The sequence below is a fragment of the Tachypleus tridentatus genome, chromosome 2, assembly GCF_004210375.1.
Source record: "Tachypleus tridentatus isolate NWPU-2018 chromosome 2, ASM421037v1, whole genome shotgun sequence".
NCBI lineage: Eukaryota > Metazoa > Arthropoda > Merostomata > Xiphosura > Limulidae > Tachypleus > Tachypleus tridentatus.
The window spans coordinates 119,334,757-119,356,120 of NC_134826.1; the positions used below are offsets into that span (position 1 = coordinate 119,334,757).

Consider the following 21,364-nt stretch of genomic DNA (forward strand, 5'->3'; position numbering starts at 1 on the left):
TGTATTTATAGTTTTTAGTTTCATTTTCTGAGCTTACTCTTAATCTCAAGAAACCCCTGTCTTAGGAACGTCAAACCTCTCTAGTAACTAATGACCAGAAGGATGACCCTTTAGGGTTGCTGACACAATATTCATGTGGGAAAACAAAGCATTTGTTGATCGAGTTGATCTTTGACTGGCGTGAACAGAAAAGACTTCTAAGCAGCGTTAACTTTAAATTATTTTCATCATCGGTCTAACAACAGTTGCCCCATGATCCATACTAATATAGGTGCAGAAGATGACGAGATAGTGCTCTTACTAATTTGTAAACAATCTCGTAGAAAGAAAAGTTAGTTCTCATTCTGCAGTGGGATCTTATACTAAATACATTTTTAGTGCTTCTATTTAATTCAGTGTTAAGTCAGTATCGATATATACAAGTGTAAGTTATTCACACATCACCAGCTACATAATTTCATCATTGCATTAGGGCCCCGGCATGGCCAGGTGGTTAAGGCGATCCACTTGTAATCTGAGGGTCGCAGGTTTGAATCCCCGACGTACCAAACATGCTCGCCCTTTCAGCCGGTCAGTCCCACTATTTTTTGGTAAAAGAGTAGTCCAAGAGTTGACGGTGAGTAGTGATGACTAGTCTTACACTGCGATGTTAGGGACAGCTGGTGCAGATAGCCTTCGTCTAGCTTTGCGCGAAAATTCAAACCAAACCAATTTTCTCTCTACTGAGTAACTTATCAACAGGCTTGTCAAACAATCATCGTGTATTGTGTCTGTTATTTGTGAACTTGTTTCCTGTCTTCCTTTTTTTTATTATTATTACAATTTCACAGCACTAGCAGTAGTGCAGAACTTGGTCTTCCTCAAGTAAAATAACCCATATAATAACCAAAACAACAATGTAATTTCTATGAAAATGTTATACGTTTTCTTGGTTAAACATTAAAGGAAATAGTAGGTACCCCTAGCAAAAATACCTTCTGACGCCACGCCCACTAACACTTATTTAGCCATTCACCTGTAAGCTTAATCCTTTGACCCTCCTGTGCTTTCTCTCCATTACATCGACTACCACTAGAAGGTCTTAATGAAATTCCCTTAGTCTCTGTGTTTATCAAAAATTTTAATGTGATATTACATGTATTTATAAGAAAAAACTTGTCGACATTTCCACACTCCTTACTTGTAGGAAGGTCATCATATGAAATACATACAGTCTGTAGTTGTAAGCCCTTACTTGATACGCTATTATACTGTTCTTTTATAAGAAAACCCCATTTTATATTCGTGCACTCTATACGCGTATGAAAGCTTTCATTTGACCTCCCTACACTTTACTCGTCTAAAAACGCTGTTTCAGTTCATACCTTTTCTACTTGTAAAAAATGTCCCACTTGATGTTTCTACAGTCTCTACTTGTAAGAAATGTCCCACTTGATGCTCCTATAGTCTCTACTTGTAAGAAATGTCCCACTTAATGCTCCTACAACCTCTACTTGTAAGAAATGTTCCACTTGATGCTCTTACAGCCTCTACTTGTAAGAAATGTACCACATGATGTTCCTACAGTCTCTACTTGTAAGAAATGTCCCACTTGACGCTCCTACAGTCTCTACTTGTAAAAAATGTCCCACTTGACGCTCCTACAGTCTCTACTTGTAAAAAATGTCCCACTTGATGCTCCTACAGTCTCTACTTGTAAGAAATGTCCAACTTGATGCTTCTACAGTCTCTACTTGTAAGAAATGTCCCACTTGATGCTCCTACAGTCTCTACTTGTAAGAAATGTCCCACTTGATGCTCCTATAGTCTCTACTTGTAAGAAATGTCCCACTTAATGCTCCTACAACCTCTACTTGTAAGAAATGTTCCACTTGATGCTCTTACAGTCTCTACTTGTAAGAAATGTCCCACTTGATGCTCCTACAGTCTCTACTTGTAAGAAATGTCCCACTTGATGCTCCTACAGCCTCTACTTGTAAGAAATGTCCCACTTGATGCTCCTACAGTCTTTACTTCTAGGAAATGTCCCACTTGATACGCCTACAGTCTGTACTTGTAAGAAATGTCCCATCAGATGCTTCTACAGTTTCTACTTGTAAGAAATGACCCACTTGATGCTTCTACAGTCTCTACTTCTAAAAGCTTCTCCTTTATTCATGTATGTATATATATATATATATATAATGTGTGTTAAGACAAATAAGTTAATGTGAAAGGAATGTTATTAAGTCAAAAACATTTATGGTACCTGGTAATGTAAAACTGACTACTTTAAGCTGATATAGCGGTATATTAATTCCACTAATTATACTTGTAGGTTGCATGTGACCTGAATGATTATGTAGGCGCCAAAGCTACCTAAGACCCGTAATATAGGCTACTGAACATTCAAAGCCATTCGTTACGTGAAGATTGTTCGGTTCTTATCGGTGTGACGCTGCTTACGTTCTAAAATCAAACCCTTTTTTATGCTAGCAGTAGCTTTAATTGGTGTAGTCAGTTCATTTGATATTTGTAACATAGCTGTCTTTTGAACAAAGCTGGATGCTTCTCTGGTTTGGCCACTTTCTGCCTGCTACGGTACCAAATTTTTTCTGCAAAATTTATATGCATTCAAGTGGAAAGTAGCAATAAAAATAATCTTCGGAAGTTACATAAACTGTGGTACTTTCGAGTAGATTTATCTTAAAAGAACACACTCAGACGTAGGTTTATATGGTTATAGATGCAAAATAAAAAGTGAAGGCTTTTAAAATGTATAAATATTCTAGTCTCATGCAGTCTAAACACTCGCGTATACATAAAATTTATGATGATTCATTCATTGCATTGTTTTGCAGGTTTTTTTTTAATATCTCTTCTTTGTAAGAATATGAAATTCCAGGTTGTCTTCACAGTGAGACACTGAAAAGTTTAGGTTTTGTTTATTTTCGTGGATTTCATGCAAAACTATTCGAAGACTATCTGCACTAGCAGTCTCTAATTTCGAAGTGATAGACTAGAGGTAAGGCAGCTAGTCAACATCACCCATCGCTAACTCTTGGGCTACTTTTTACCAACGAAAAGTAGGATTAACCGTTACATTTTAATGCTCCCAGAGCTAAAAGATCGAGCACGTTTGGTGAGGGAGATTCAAACCCGCAACACACAGATTACGAATCGAACGCCCCGACAACCAGTTTATGTCAGATCAGGCTGTGACAATGGACAGACGAACAATCAAAATTATTGTTATTATCGTTCACAGGAAATTATAAGGAAATGTTCGTTTAGGGGAGTTAAACATTAGAAATTAGTCACTTTCTTGCACACATATGAGTTAACACTTTGACCATTTTCAGCTTTTTAAATTTTTATACTTTATCTTAACTCAGCTAGATTCAAACACTGATCCAGAAAAAGATAAAACACGTCTTCTATTTTTTTGGAGAAAAACCTTAAAAACTCCCACTGAGCACATTAAATGGAGTCCGTTATTGAAACTATAGCTGGAGTCTCTTGTCGTTATTACAGCTTTAGTAAACGATTCTTTTTCATTTAATACGTAAAACTGTAAGCATTTTATATACTAATTTGGAGAAATCAAGGACATTCTATATTTTTTACCATACTGTGATCAGATTTAGTGCTCTATGTTGATATATAAATACCAAAAATGCACCTAATGCACTAAATAATAAATAGCTGCATTGCAATATAACTACTATAGAGAGTGGAAACACCAGAATAATATAAATACATTGAAATTCTATTCATGATTTCGGTCCTTTTGTATACATTGGTATACCAGAAGTTAAAAGTTAAACTTCCACAACACTTCGTGCTTTTGTTCTTGTGAAAAAGTTCTAGAAGTTTTTATTTCTCTCCATCTTTAATTTTAAACTACGTCACAATGGGAAAAAGATAGCCAGTCAGTAGCACCCTGTCGCCCACTAAAGGATCGAATGTCATTCTTGTACTCACCTACAGCTTAAAATGCAAGGAATATTTTGTGATATTGCACAGATCCGAAATCTGATTGCTAGGTCCGAAATCCTGAACTTTATCATAGGACCAAACACGCCTTACATCTACAAGCACCTATAGCTATGCAATAAATGTTTAATATTACGAGAGAGAAAAAAACTTCAGCGTGTATGGATTTAATTTAATGTATAGCAAATATATGTGGAATTATTCTCAAAAGTAAGATTAATATGAGTTCAACGTTGTATGTGCTTATCAGATGCGTTGCACTGGTCAGGTTAAGATTCTACATAGGGAAGCGTTTCTTATAACTGTCAAAACTATTGTTATATATCAGTGAATAGAGAAGGAAGATCCGACAAAAAAATTATTTTATTTCTGTGTTTTCTAATAAACTTTTATGAATTGGTAATCACTGTTGTAGTAATTAATTATTTTTTGATATAGCTGCCTCTTATGTCTGAAGATAACAATCCTGAATGTGACATCTCCTGTGAGCGGGAACAGCCTTCTCTTGTGTGTGGAACAGATGGAAGAACTTACCAATCACCTTGCGAGATAGAACGCGCGCGGTGCGAAGGCTACCCAGTGAAAGTGAAGAATGAAGGACAATGTCCAGGTGAGTAATTACACTTCCCTATGTAGTAAACTTCCCGAAATTCCAGCGGCTCAGCAGCCAATGTAGCCTGCTCTTTCAGGATAATAACAGTCTAAACGTTTAGTATATGTTGTTTATACGGCTGATAAGAATAATTACTTTAAGAACGCATTTTATAACAGTATAAATATAATGCCATTCGTATGAAATCTTAATAAAATTATAAATAGAAAGTGGCCAATAAAGTAAAGTATACAGTTACGAGAGAAAGTGTTCGTACCCCTGCGTCGTGAACAGTTTTTTCCGCATAACTTAAAAAGTATAACGATTAGGATAATGAAAGTATAGTATATTATAAATGTTATATTAACACACATCTACATAATTTTTCATGTAAATTTAACAACAAATAAACTGTTTATAAAGAAATAACCAAACATAGGAGGGGCAGAAAGTGTTCGTGCGTCTACTTTAATGGCCAGTTGTGTAGCCTTTCAGGCGAATTACTTGGCGCAGTCTCTCCTCATAGTCCTCCGTGATCGTTTTACAGTACTCGACTGGTATTTTCTTCCATTCTTCTTTACAGAAGGCCTCCAACTCTTGCAAGTTTTTCGGATGACGCTGATGAACCCTGGTCTTCAACTCATGCCAAACGTTTTCAATTGGGTTGAGACTGGATGACCACTCTAGAACGCTTATATGGTTCCTCTGCAACCATGATTGCACATATTTCGATGTGTGCTTGGGGTCATTATCGTGCTGGAAGATCCAACGACGCCCAAGCCGCAAGTTCCGAGCATCATTCTTGATATAAGTGCCTAATATATCAACGTACTCTTCTTTTTTCATGATTCCGTTGACGCGGTGAAGGATGCCTACACCAGAAAAGCTGAAGAAACCCCATAGCATGATCGAGCCACCTCCGTGTTTAACTGTAGGGACGGTGTTTTTGGAAGATTTCGTTCCACCTTTTACGGAAAATATAGCGAACATCATTGTGGCCGAAAAGCTCGATTTTAGTCTCGTCTGACCAAAGAATACTCTTCCAATAAGTAAAGGGTTTATCTACATGCTTTCTTGCATACCTCAATTGTGCTTCTAAATGAACAGGCTTCAAATATGGAGTTCTACGAAGACGGCATGCTTTGAACCCAGAAGAGCGTAACATGTTCGTAACTGTAGAGGTGCTTACTTCAACCCCAGTTTCCCTTACCAGTTTCTGTATGTCATTACGTGTTAAACGAGGGTTCCTACTAACTTCTCTGAGAACCTTCCTCTTGGTTCTCTCTGGAATTTTGGTGAAGCGTTCGGAACGAGGGAGGTTAGCAGTTGATCCTGTAAGCTTAAACTTGGCAGTTATGCTTTAAACAGTAGATTTCGGCACATTAAGTTGTGTAGCGATATCGGAAAGAGACACACGAGACTTGTATTTTAAAATAACTCGATTTTTTTAAACCACTGGACAGTTGTTTCCTGTTCGCCATGATGACCAAGCAGATAATGACGGAGACGGCGCTAAATTGCCGAAAGTAGATTTTTTTGCTGGCGAAATTCCAATAATTATGAACCCAGTGTCAAGTTCTGGAATGGTATAATGCAATTTATTCGCCAAACTACACAAAATTTTTACGGGAATATTAGTTTTTTCACACGTTCTGAAATGTACGAACACTTTCTGCGCCTCCTATTTTTGTTTATTTGTTTATAAACAGTTTATTTGTCGTTTAATTTACATAAAATTTATGTAGATGTGTGTTAATATAATATTTATAATGTATCATACTTCTATTAGCCTACTCGTGATCCTTTTTTTAAGTTATGAGCAAAAAAACATTCGGGACGCAGGGGTACGAACACTTTCTGTCGTTACTGTATTTGATTTAAAGCATTGCCAGTCACTTGATAGACTTTATCATGCTTAACGCCGTAATTTCACACATATAGCACTAGATCTTAACACCATCACGTATTTCATTAACGTTTTTTGTTTTTTTTGCAAACTTCACATGACTTTGGTTTTACTGGTTACCAACATATTTCAGATAGAGTATTCATGTTTGAGTAAACTCGTTACAAAACTAATGATATTATCTATACTTCTTAAATGTTACATCCTGCCCTCCATCTTGGTGGGCCAGCTGTATGTTTAAGGACAACAAATTCCTGGTTGGATTCCCTGTGGTGAGCAGAAAGCTAATACCTGACCGTGCAGCTTCGCAGTAAATTAAGTAGAAATAAAAACCAGTTTCTCATTAGAATAAAGCTCAGAGTTCGATCCTTGCACTGGGCACAGTACTGTGCAGTTCTGCGCCTAATAACAAATAAGTAAAATGTTCATCAGTGAACGCTGTCAATGGTGTCATCACAAGGAATAGGTGTGTGCAAATGTTCATTAGTTTACGCTGTCAAATTTTTCATAACAAGGCATGGTCATGGACAAATGTTCTTCAGCTAATGATGTTAATGTTGTCCCAACAAGAGGTATTATGCACAAATTATAAAATAATTTGTTCTTGTGGGACTGTTGTTATGGAAACAGGACTTGATAAACCACTCTTGTATCTATCAACTGTACTATTTTAAACAACGTTGACACCTGGGATGAGATTAGCGTGATTTCCGACACAGGAATGTTAGTAAATACGTTAATAGGTGAACCTCTTTAAACTTAAAATAAAATATAGAAATAAGAAGTTGGGCGAATAAATCTGAAGAAAATAAAGTGACAGTGTGATGATGTTGCACGAGGGGACTTGTGTCAAGACACAATACATCTAGTCGGCAAGCATCATGTATAACTGCTTAAACTAAAGTCTTGTTGAGAACACTGCCTCCAAATAACAATGGAAGTACAGAACTATAAAAAATAAAATACTGCGTATTCATTTTAACAGGTCATAATTTACCTAGGGTGCGTACATTTGATGACATTTTTATTCCTTGAATGAAATTAAAAATCAGGTAATAGTTTAAAAATTAGTATCAGTTATTTACTAAGGAACAATTTGTTTTTTTAAAGACCTTAAATTATTTTCGAAAAGAACGTGTGAGTTACAAGGTTTTTCCCTGCTGAAATATTTAAAATACACCACAAATAAATAAACAAACGTCAGATGAGCATCGCGGACCAGAAATTATCATTTTGAAGAATTTTTAGTATGAGATCACCTGACTTTTACCATAAAAGTCTGAGCATGGGCGTGGCACTCAATTATCAAGATGGCGTTACTGTGAGGTACAAAAAGAACCTATAACAGATGATAGGAAAGATGCAAAGTGACTTTTAAAACCTAAGCTGATTAGTGCTGAATCTGATAAATTGTGGTGATTAAAGCCTCTTGACAGTCTGGTCTGAGATTTTTAAAGCAAAAAATCGAGGATTTAAGCAATAAAAATTATTCAAACAAGTCATGTATTTAACTCTCAAGAAAATCATATTATTTACAACACAGCTTTTGATAATGTGAGAGTGACGCCTATAAGAATCTGACAGTTGCATTATCTGCCTGCGATTATGTTGTTTAATAGCACTTTGTATATTGTCTTATATGTTGTTTTCCAATTTTATGAGATCTAACTCTATTTCTTGTCCATTGCTAAAATTTTATATAAAATTTAAAATCGTTATTCTGTAAGATCAAGACATTTATTTTTATACATGTTAAATAATTCAACACAGGTGTGTTCTTTGAGTCTATAAAAAGAACAACAAATTTAAAATTCTGTTGAAATATCTGTTGCTTCATGCCTGTTAGGGGCGTGACGTTAAAGGTGTTTGATGTCGCATATCTACTACAGAATGGAAACGTGGACAATGTCTAGAATCAAAAAGTCGTCAAAAGAAATCGAAAATTAAAAATGTAACACTATACAGAGTTAAATAGTATATTTTGCATTGTGATATAATGAACTAAAACATAAGAATATTTCGTTTATGATACCTGACGAAATCCCAGATTTTTTTACATAGTTACTGTTCGAAATAGACAAAAAGTCCTTTGGAAAAAGATTTTGTTTGTTTGTTTTGGAATTTCGCACAAAGCTACTCGAGGGCTATCTGTGCTAGCCGTCCCTAATTTAGCAGTGTAAGACTAGAGGGAAGGCAGCTAGTCATCACCACCCACCGCCAACTCTTGGGCTACTCTTTTACAAACGAATAGTGGGATTGACTGTCACATTATACACCCTCACGGCTGGGAGGGCGAGCACGTTTAGCGCAACGCGGGCGCGAACCCGCGACCCTCGGATTACAAGTTGCACGCCTTACGCGCTTGGCCATGCCAGGCCCCATTGGAAAAAAGAATAGACAACCATAACTACATTTATATAACAGACAGAGTTTAAGTAAACCCTGAGCTCGAATTTGAACATCATTTGTTTGTTGGCTACATTACATCGCTTTGTTAAATGTTAACATAGTGTTCTTTAAATAGTATGAAAAGAGTTATTAAAAGAAGGAAAATATGTTAATAAAATTGGAACTCTACTTTGAGAAAGCTGGCAGGCATTAATCGACATTTCTGAACATAAATGTTTTTAGTGAAGCTCTCTGTATCTTGGATTTACAGGATCTATACTGTACAGATTATTTTTGACATAGGGACACCTATAACGCAGTCACACTTGGGTTTAGATTCAGTTTAATTCGGTTATCTCCAAGCTTGAATGTTTGTAGTCTATAGGAAGTTCACATATGATTTGACCGTCACTTAAACATAACACCAGTACACACGTTTTGAAAAATGCGTTTTCAATTTCATTGTCAGTTGTGATATACTAAACTTGTGTTATATTGTATTTAAGTTGTTATCTTGTTCATATCTAGATGAATTAGTTATAAACTAACTTATTAAGATATTCTTCCTTTTCATTTTCTGGGTTTATAAAATAAATATTTTAAAGATTACTTCTCATTACATTATTACCATGATATATCGTAAATTCAAGATAAATATTATTTGAGAAGTAGCCACTAAAACCTTAATTTCGAGAAAAAGAAATAAGAAAATAAAAAACAAAAGGTTTTCCGCGTGCGTTTGAAATGTTTCAATAAATGGAACATTTTCGGGTATACTAAATATCTGATAGAATTTTGTGACTATTCACATTTTTTATTTCTATTATTGTAAGCTTTCTTGAATCTCAGTTTAAAGTTCCTTGATTGTCTATCAAAATAATTTTAATCTAACATTTTAGAAGAAAAAATTTCAGTTATAAAAGCCCTCGGTGGTTTAGCGGGTAAAATTTATAGCTTGTAACACTAAATCTCAGGGCTTATTGCCTGCACTGGGCTCAACGTAAGGTAGCCAGCCCACTGTGCAGCTACGTTCTTAACAGCAAACAAAACAATGTAAAATAAAATTTAATTTTCATTGAAGTTTATTTCTGTACTTATTTCAAGTTTCCGTTTAATAAATATACAACTTACGTGAAAAAATACAATTATAATTTACAAGCCCTCGAACGACAACGTGAAGAAAAATACAGATATCGCTCTCGTGTGGCATTTCGTAGAGATGAGAAGTTGTTTGTCGATAGAGGTCGCAGCCTTTACCTGTTAGAGAAATGATTGATCTTATCGTCACAACTTCACCGCATTGGTTTCTTTGCACATGATAATCGATCTTATAACGAACACTGCATACTTTTATTATAGACTCGACTACTACAACTGTGGCAGTTTGCTCACGAATCTGCTCCAAACAAAATAGGTTAAGCCTGGCATGTAATAGAATTTGACACATTTTAAAATTATTCACATTGCATTAAAATAATAGTAAAAAATGGACGACTTATAGGTTATATGCTACAAGAGAATAATTTTAAAATATTACATATATTTTCAACATTATATTTAGTCCTGTGTTAAATGGTCGTTGTTTTATCGCAAAACTACACAATGGGCTATCTGCGTTCTGTCCACCTCGGGAAATTAAATCCCATAGTTTAGCGTTATAATTCAGTAAACTTACCCCTAAGTTGCCAGGTGCAAATAATAACTTGTAAGAACAAATGTACACAGAAAAATGGGTTTAACTCATTTTCCTTAAATATGTAACAAAAGAAGAGTATATTCGTATCAACTAATGATTATAGCATGAAAAATATTTTTTTTTAAATATATAAAACCATACTAGATACATAATATCTCTGAGCCTTAGACATATCACATATACAATTAAACATGTTTCTATCAGTGGTATATTTATTTATTCCATTAAGCAGACAATTAAACATTTCGAAATTTAAATATTCCCATACACGTCACGATTCCTTTCAGTGCTTGACTCTAGTTCCGTAAGATACAACTTACATAGTTTCTAGTTGAACTATAAACAGCCGGTGTACAGAGGATACAAGTTAAATCAGTTTTTTTTTTGTCACTTAAGTTTGTCATAAAGTGATAAAGCTAGAAACCACTTGATGTCATATAAGGTCAAAAGGTTGAGGTCAGGTCGAGACTCTGTGTAAAAAATGTTGCTTTTATCCTTTTTTAAAAGACCCACTTTTTTAGGAGTTAATGCTTGAGAGATAATATAATGTACGTGTACACTATGAAAGCCTATTGGGTTTCGGAAATGAATAAATAACACGGAGGTCGCGTGTCAAGGTCGAGATGCTGAACATGAGTGACACAGTAAGGTTTGTGTTTGTGTTTTCGAATTTCGCGCAAAGCTACACAAGGGCTATCTGGATTAGCCGTCCCTAATTCAGTGTAAGACTAAAGGGAAGGCAGCTAGTCATCACCACCCACCACCAACTCTTGGGCTACTCTTTTACCGACGAATAATGGGATTGACTGTCACTTTATAACGCCCCTACGGTTGAACGGGCGAGCATGTTTGGCGCGACGGGAAGACACAGTAAGTCTGTCAAGATGGTACCTGTAATATTTCTATGGCGATATATCCATGTTAATTATCTGTTTTAATATTAAATGTTCCAGAATTTTAATGTATATAAAGTTCTTAGTTCTAGTATAGTGTTAACTGTTGCAATACTAATTTTCGAAATTTCTTATACCAAGGTTTGTAAACTTTTGATCATACATAGTAGAAAACTTTGCATATTTAAAAAAAGCTAAAATAGTAATATATTTTTTTTAGATATACATCCACACATTAAATTAAAACTTAGTTATGGCTTATTCTTAACAAGATGATGTACTGACAACAACGAAACGTCGTTCAAAATAAAACCTGGTTGCCGTTTCGATATCGTCAATACATCATCTTGTTAACAATACTGAATCATGACCAAGTTTTTCGTAATTTTTATGAATGTACGTTTAAAGAAAATTTTCATTCTTCACTCCATATTTATCAATTATTTTGTTTCTACATCTTATTGCTAGAATGTCTTAAGCCTTTTAATAGCAGTATCTGTAAGTGTATGCCAATCATATCATAGTCTTGTTCAATTCTGCGTATTCTTAACAGATTCTCCTCACTGTTTCGAAGTTCGAGGTTTAGCGATAGCTCAAGCTTCGGAAGGTAACCGCAAGGTAATCATTCCACAGTGCAAGGAAGACGGTTCTTATATGGAAATTCAATGTCATCGGACATCAGGGTATTGTTGGTGTGTGGACAGTAACGGTAAACACATACAGGGTACATCCGTCAGAAACAGGCCGCCCAACTGTAACCAACCAGGTACGAGTTTGAGAACTTTAACTACATTTAGAAATACCTCAACTGCCATTATAGATCGAGATCCGTTGTGGATAGAAGGTAAATATATTTTAAGTTAAGGTCAGGCGTAGATTCAGCGGTTAGTGTGGTCATACTGTGATTCCACGAATTCATGGATTGTTGTGTCTGTTACACCATACACATTCTCTGCATTTTTTGTGGTCGTAGATGCGCTATAAGAGTTACTGTAAAATTCCACTACTTTATCAAACTAGAGGAACCCAGGAGTTGACCGGTTGCTTTCCCTCTTGTCTATCAATTTGAAATTAGGGACGGCTTTTCGAAGATAATTATTTTGATAATTTTGTTTACGATTCTAAAGCAAAGACATTTTACGTTTCTCCTATTTATTACATGTAGCCAATTGCTGTATCTAAACTTTATTGAGTACTTCAGAAAAAAAAAAAAGTTTAATTTTGACTTTTCTGTAATTTTCCCGCCGGGTCATCAGTAAAAGTTGACAGACTTACAATTGTAAAATCCAGTTCGATTCCTCGCGGTGAAGAGAGTGCAGATAGCCGTTGTGTAAATTTGCGCTAAAACCTTAAAAAAAAAAGCTTTTTTCTCTCGTTGATGCACCCTGCTGGTACAGAGGTAAGTCTATGGATTTATATCGCTAAGATCAGGGATTCTATTTCCCTCAGTGAACTCAGTAGATAGCCCGATATTGATTTGCTATATAAGAAATCACACACACACACACACTCTTGTTAATAAAGCTGACAATAACCATCACAGGACAAAACTGTGTCTGTGTTTGTTTTAGAGCAAAGTCGCAAAGGGGTATCTGTTATAACTACTGCGGAGAATCGAACCAAGAATGTTAAGAGTTGTAGGTGCGTAAACTTACCGTTGTCCCATCATGGAACAGAATGCATTGGTTGTCTTCACCTACAAATGTTACAAGAATATCCACGTAATTAAAACAATAAAATTAGATATTTTCGTTCAAATCGTAAAAGAATAATTTTTTCTTAAATGGTTGATAATCTGGCTTAAAAGAAGGCGTGACTGTAAGCACAATGTAACAGTAATAAATGCCGCCATCCGAGTTTACTAAACAAATGGTGATTTAGGAATATACAGTCCGAAAACGTACGTGATATCCTCCAGGATACAATAAAAAAGAAAAGCAGCTGGTGAAACAGACGTTTGAGATACTCTAAGACATCACAAACCGTGTCACACAAAATGTAGGTGAAAGTAGAATATTTGATGGAACCAACGAGAAAAATTAAAGGATGTTTAGTGTTTAGCACTATTTGACTAAAACATATGTTTTTGTGTAACTTAGCACATCAAAAGAAAGAAACGTTTAAAAAAAAACCCTTCAAACTATAAACCGAAATTTCATGTAAGAAAGATGAAACGGGTTCCAATATCAAAATATTATTTAATCAAAACATAAATAAGATAAAAGAAAAAAGAAATTAGGTTTATCTCAACATAAGTTTTTATTATTCAATAACATTCACAAGTGTCCTGTAAAGGGATGTCGCTGATAATATGATCATGTTTCAAAGCTTTGTAGCTGTTGCAAATTCTCAATATAAAAACATTCTCTTTCAGGTCGTGAACTTCCATAATCTGTAGAGTGGAAGAAAATGACAGGATAACCAGTTCAAGTAAAATCAGGATAACAAAGTTTCAGTCAGTACAAGATGTTATTGTGATGAGCATGCCGAACTATGGATCTGAGGTCCAATGTTTGCGTCTCTTTACTATAAAAAAACGTTGTGCTCCGCATACTGGGGGCATTGGTGCGTTATAAGGGTGACGGTCAAATCCCACTACTCGGTCTGGTAAGAGTAGTTAATGAGTGGTGCTTCTTCTCTACACTATTAAATCAAAACTATGGGCGGCTATCGGTGACCATTAAGTAACTTTGCACGAATATTCGAAAACAAACAAGATCGGACATGGAAATTCAAAATGATGCGACTGTAACTCTAAGTGTATAAAACATTTACAATTTATTCATACCTAGGGTCCTCCCCAGTTGCACAGCAGTAAATCCTAGACACAAACGTAGCTCTATTGCCAGAGTTTTGTTTTTAAAAATAGGACTGTGTATGTGTGTGAAAAACATACAAAAGTATGTGTTCATACCAGGGAAAGAAAACCTGGCAATGTGCAAAACATACACAAGTACGTGTTCATATCAGGGAAAGAAAACCTGGCAATGTGCAAAACATACACAAATACGTGTTCATATCAGGGAAAGAAAACCTGGCAGTGTGCAAAACATACACAAATACGTGTTCATATCAGGGAAAGAAAACCTGGCAGTGTGCAAAACATACACAAATACGTGTTCATATCAGGGAAAGAAAACCTGGCAGTGTGCAAAACATACACAAATACGTGTTCATATCAGGAAAGAAAACCTGGCAGTGTGCAAAACATACACAAATACGTGTTCATATCAGGGAAAGAAAACCTGGCAGTGTGCAAAACATACACAAATACGTGTTCATATCAGGGAAAGAAAACCTGGCAGTGTGCAAAACATACACAAATACGTGTTCATATCAGTGAAAGAAAACCTGGCAATGTGCAAGACATACACAAATTCGTGTTCATACCAGGGGAAGAAAACCTGACAACGTATAAGATATATATGTAGATGTGTATATGTTTTGTATAAAAACATAAGGTATATATGTTTTGTAGAGAAACATAAGGTATATATGTTTTGTAGAGAAACATAAGGTATATATGTTTTGTAGAGAAACATCAGGTATCTACGTTTTATAGAGAAACACAAGGTATATATGTAGAAGTACATATGTTTTGTAGAGAAATACAAGGTATATATGTAGAGGTATATATGTTTTGTAGAGAAACATAAGGTATATATGTAGAAGTACATATGTTTTGTAGAGAAATACAAGGTATATATGTAGAGGTATATATGTTTTGTAGAGAAATACAAGGTATATATGTAGAGGTATATATGTTTTGTAGAGAAATACAAGGTATATATGTAGAGGTATATATGTTTTGTAGAGAAACATAAGGTATATATGTTTTGTAGAGAAACATAAGGTATATATGTAGAGGTATATATGTTTTGTAGAGAAACAACGTAGGACTTTTACAATTCTGAAGTTTAAATTCTTCCTCTATTTGCTTCCTTTTTTAATGTTTGAAACACACGTTGGTTTTATTATCTTAATCTTTACACATTCTACAGTAAATCATACACGCTGACTCCGAAACTGATGTCCATTTTTCTCTATCACCTACAGAATTTAACAAAACGTTACAAGGACTTCAGTTCTGACCAGCATTATTTGTCACATTCAATTAATGTGTGTAGTAAAATGTTAGAATGCTACAATATATTACTATTGTTGTTTCTTTAAAATTAATATTTTATTATACAAATCAAGATTTGCGAATTACACACTCTGTATTTATAAGCAAAGTAAACCCTCTGCCGTAGGACGTTTACCGAATCGACAATATGTATCCTTTCCGAGATGTGGGAGAGCCGAATGCTGAGTAGACTTATTTCTCCTTCGACACTTATGTTGTTGTGTTCTGTTTAAGTCGGCACAGTTAAGTTAACAGCACTGGTAAATACTAAACGTTTATCACATTTAAAACTGTTTTATTTTCAATTTAGCGCAATGTTACTTGAGTGTTATCTGGACGAGCTGTCCCTAATTCAGCCTTGATAATCAAGATTAACCACTGCCCACTCTTAGGCTATTCTGTTAACAACGAATAGTGGATTGACCGTAACGTTATAATGCCCCTACGACTGAAAAGGCGAGTATGTTCGATGACGGGGATTCGAAAGCACGACCCGCCGACTACTGCTCGAGCAGACCAAACCATTAGCACACACCAGGCGACGTAGTTACGAGCAAACTAACAACGTTAGCCATATTTTTAAACACACTAAACACAATAGCGTACAACGTTCACCGTTTTTACAAGTAAGCTTACACTTTCTATGATCATGGAATTAAAATATTACGTCGCTCTTATTACAAACACTATTATGTACAGCAGTAGACAGTCCATTAAGAAAACTGATTCTAGAAAATTTGAGAACTAAAACGCGGTAACTTTAATTTGACATTATAGACACCCTTTATAACGTTAATGTGTTTAAAAGAAACTTGTAGGTAGATTGTTTGTAAAAAACGGAGTATCCGTTTTCCTAAGTTCCACGTGTTGTTTCAACACGAAGGGAATAGGATACCGATTTCATAGCTATGCTTGTGTTTTTCAGTCACATGATTAAAGAACAAGTTAAATACTAAAATCATGCAACCATATATGTTTATTAAAGTTGTTATAGAATCAACTCTTAACAAATACGGCACGTTTACTTAAGCTGAAATACTGCGAGATGTATGATTAATGTAAAAATGAAATATTTTGTATACATTTGTTTCATTTTGTTTCTCAGACAAATTACAGAAGAAGCATACAAATATAAATAACACTGTGTAACAAAAGTTTTACTTTTTCTTGTTCCTGGGCAGAAAGAGTTATTTCACAATTGCTTATGTCTGAAGTAAATAGAAAAGACCTATTTTTCTCTTCAAACTTTACTTTTGTCACCTGGGTAATGGAATTTTCAAATTTACCCATTTTCCAGAACATTCCAGGTAGACTTAGTACTGAGTAGCTGATAGAGAATTTTCTACAACTTTCCATAGTAATATATATATACAGGGGCTCACCACTCACCACTTCAGTTTAGTTCTAGCTCCCTAAGTGAACACATAGACCTATCTGATTTTATCAGAGATGGCATCAAGAAGCTGCAAGCATTCTCCAGACGCATTTCGCTATGTATGTGGCCAATTATCAAGACAAGAGCGTAAAGGTATTCTGTGACAGCATCTGCTAAAATGTGTGAAGCCTACAAGACATATTTCTGCATGTTTGTCGGGGATCAAGACAAACCCTGGGTGCCTCATTTTACCTGCTAATACTGCAAAATACTCTAGAAGGCAAGACGGCAATTTTTGCTTGCTTGAATAGTAAGATTTTACTTTATACAAATTTTGGACTTCTTAAAATTTAAATATATTTCGGTGCACCTCAAAGAGGAATACAACAGCATCAAGACCTTGCTAGAAGCCTTAAAGTATGATGAGTATGGCTGGGAGGTTATCGGAGACATCAAAATGGTGGCATTCCTGATGGGTCTCCAAGGAGGCTTTACAAAGTTTCTCTATTATCTTTGCCTTTGGGACAGCAGGGACACTGCAGCGCACTACAACAGGAAGCACTGGTCACAACGGACCGAGTTCTCTGTGGGGAGGCACAATGTCAAGTGTGAGCCACTAGTGGACCTCCAGAAGGTGCTGTTCCCACCATTGCACATAAAATTGGGTTTTATGAAACAATTTGTCACTGCTCTTGATGAAGAGTCTGCAGTCTTCAAGTACCTTCGAGACTTCTTCCCTAAACTGTCTGAGGCAAAGGTCAAAACTGGTGTCTTCATTGGACCACAAATAAAGATCCTGGAGTGCACAGAATTCCCTAAGAAGCTCAGTAGGAAGGGAAAAAAAGCTTGGGGCAGCTTTGTCGCAGTTGATCGGGGCTTATTGAGCAATCACAAAGTCAAACATTATGTGGAAATAGTTGAGGCTCTGGTGAAGAACTACGGCAAAATGGGCTGCAAGATGTCCCTGAAAGTCCATATCCTTGACGTTCATCTTGATGTGAGACTATATTTGAGGGCTGATACATGAAAGTGATTTACATTACAGTTGCAAATCTCGAAAAACTACTCACTAAACATTTTTGTTCATTTTTGTATAACTTTAGTATAAATACATGTAAATCTTGATTCATACGTTGTTTAATTCAGACCTTATGTAAATGAAAATGTGCAAATTTACCCGTTTTTACATAGAAATTAGGTTGGTCTCTACGTTTCATTATCCAGGTCACAAAAGCAAAGTTTGAAGAAAATAATGGCCATTTTGTGTTACAACATAAACAATTAAGAAATAACACATACTATCCAGGAACAAAATTTGTGTTACATGCTGTAAATTATCTAAGAACGATTTTGTTTTACAGTGAATCTACATGTAGATGTAACACAATGCTCAACCAGGAGTAATCAGTGTTTTGTCGTGTGAGCAGTAATTATATTCAGGATACTGTGTAATTTACAACTGAAAAACAAACAAACGATATTGTTATTTTAAAGAATATTTTGATTGTGTCACGTTATGTATTTGTTCAGACCGTGATTTTTACTTTATTCCATACACGCCTCTTGTATTTACTTTGTCTTTTGTTGTTTTTTTTCAGGTAGACGAAGTAACAAGCGTCGATCTTCTGGACGAAGACGAAGAAAAGGCAGGTTTATAGAGTTTTAAGAAGAAACGAAACAGCACAGTAACATACTATACATATCTTGTACATCAGTTAGTGCGATAATTTGTTTAGTTCGGTGGTACAGCAACGCTCGTGAATAACAGCTGATAGTCACATTACAAGCGGCTACAAACAAAACGAACTATAGATTTAAAATTTTGTAATTCCTCGTGAAAAACAGTGAAGACTTCCATAAGTGTATAAAAAATTCATACAATAGAAATTCCGAAAGAAAAATAATAAATTAGGAACACGTGCAAGTATTTATGTTAAAAACAGATGTCCGTTTAATCTTCACGGTTTACTTCATGTAACCGTCAATCCTCGTCTAAATTTATTAGATTACCGACTTTAAAAGTAAGATCTTATAAAAAAAAAGCTTTTCCAATGGGTTTTGATATAGCGTACACACTTTGTTAAATTTGTTGATAGCATTTTAATGTTTTTAAGTTGGTAAATTTGGGAGACGAAGTCTTGTTTTGCCCAAACTTGATAATTGCCAACTGCTTGTTTCAGGCGTTCTTATTTATGTGGAAAAATGGCAGTTCAATTAGCGTTTATCAGCTACCTAAACTTAGTTTACTCGTTCATAAATTAGTCGTTGAAACTACATGACACGTTTCAAAGGAAGTTGTTTGGGACCACCCATCAATATATCTTTTAAATTTGTGCATAGTTTGAAGCTGTGTTATTAACCAGCGAGTGCTAAGGCTATACTGTTGAAACAAATTCTGAAGCTCCATTATTATGTTTTTGTTTATAACGTCGCCTGTGGCGTAAAAGGGTCCATTAAGTGTTTGTATTAGAGCTAATCAGTTTCAGTTAATATTCCAACTTATAGAAAGCTCCAGTCGCTTTACTTAAACTGGCTTATGAGGTTATCAGCACAGGGTTTAGTACGGCTGGGAAGGTTTTTGCACTAAAGAAACTTTATTGTAAAATATAGTAAAAATGCACTTGTAACCTTTGGAAAACACTAATTCGTTATTTCTCTTCCTGTGAGACTAGATTCTGAGACACTTATATATGTGAATGACGTCAGTGTAGTTATACCTACTGAGGAAGATTTACACCTACATATGGATGTACGGTGCAAAGTGTTTTAAGCTAAATGTTTTGAAATCGGAAATAATTGTATTGTCACGTATACCAAACTCTTTTTGTCGCATGTAGGACATTAAGCAGACAAGTAGCTTCAAATACGTAGGAGTCACCTTTAACCAAAGGGCAGATAGAGATCGTCCAGTAGATGAAAGGATAAGCTATTTTAGCAGAAACTTAGGCATGATTTACCCGCTTCTAATGAACAAACACATACGACAGGAACTTAGGGACTTAGGGTTACCATATATGAGAGTTTACTGTTTTATCAGAGGTGTTACACTTCTTGACAGAATGAGGCATGATGATATTAGATCAGATTTTGTCAGAGTCTACTGTCTTATTAGAAATATGACACTTACAGACAGAATGAAGTACGGTAATATTATTTTAAACTTGGTCAAAATCCACTTCTTTAACACAAATATGACACTTACAGACAGAATGAGAATTGATGTTATTACATAAGATCTGGTCACAAAGAAAGCGCAGCTGAGATGACATGAACATCTCAGGTGAATGAAAGGGTATAAAATGTTCCTAAAGTGGTTTTTTGGAAGCCGAAACGAAGGACACCACAAGGATGCCCTAGAAAACGATCGATAGAGAAACTAGGAGAGACATTGGTTCGCAGGGGGACGACACTGAGTGAGGTAGATAAGTCTGTGAAAGCAGAAGCAGATGGAGAGTTTTCTATGTAGACAAACTCTAAGCGTACATGATATTTGATAATGATCTATGCTCTAAATTTCCAAGTGCTTTACTCAATGTCCATGTTGTGGTTGTTCAAACTCTTGTTAGATAAGTCTTATGACAGTCACTGTCCTTAACTCTGGCGTTTGTTAATCAATTATCATGAATAAAAAACATTTCAAACTTCTATAGTAACGAGCTACACCTTCTAACTTGAAATTTCTAACATCAGAATAGTGAAACAGAAATGATTTTAACTTAAAAGATCTATGTCTTTAGGTCAGTTTAATAAATATTAAGGAAACTGACTAAGAAATAAGCTATTAGTAATTTATCCTCTCATAAGTCCAGCACAAATAAATTACATCATATCAAAAGAAGAAAAAGGTATTTAATAAAATCTGAAATCTTAAGGACACTGTAAATACACTTTAGTAAATAACTGTATTTGACACAATAATTACCATCGTATATACCACCCCCTATGAATATTATGATAAACTAAACCCTGTTTTTTTAGATCGCAATTATCCTATCTTCATGAATATTATCCTTCTACTGATACAACCCATAAAGCTTGAGATTAGGCTACGTTCCATTGTTAATAGACACATGATGGTCTGCCAGTTTCTTTTAACTGTAAGCCTTGTTGTTGAAGGGAAATAATTTATTTTTATTACCGAGCTATAGTTGTGCTGTGGTTCTCGGACTTGGGTACTAAACCTATACATGCATATTCATAAAAGGCATTTAACTTGTATGTTACCATGCTGTAGTTGTTAATAACAAAGTGAAACTTTCCTCTTTGCTATTTAATTTGTTACTTTTGACCTTGCGGTTTGAGATTAGAGAGCATGTTTTAATCCATGTTGAACATATTGCAAAGAAACGGCGACTCTTAATGCCAAGGGAAACAAAAATAAAACCTACCAATCTTGATCATTAGCTTCTTGTC

At 35.3% G+C, this 21,364-nt stretch overlaps 1 protein-coding gene across 8 annotated transcripts in view; it reads left to right on the forward strand.

Moving 5' to 3' along the window:
• Positions 1–21,364, forward strand: part of LOC143244941 (SPARC-related modular calcium-binding protein 1-like) — a 104,991-nt gene that overhangs the window by 26,151 nt on the left and 57,476 nt on the right. For 6 of the 8 annotated variants that reach the window (XM_076490528.1, XM_076490529.1, XM_076490530.1 and 3 more), the window contains exons 2-4: positions 4,414–4,585; positions 12,004–12,216; positions 18,550–18,597. In XM_076490528.1, the coding sequence (XP_076346643.1) occupies positions 4,414–4,585; positions 12,004–12,216; positions 18,550–18,597 (433 nt within the window). Of the gene's footprint in view, positions 1–489; positions 617–4,413; positions 4,586–12,003; positions 12,217–18,549; positions 18,598–21,364 lie in introns of those variants that run through there. The other 2 variants (XM_076490533.1, XM_076490534.1) reach the window with 2 other exon arrangements.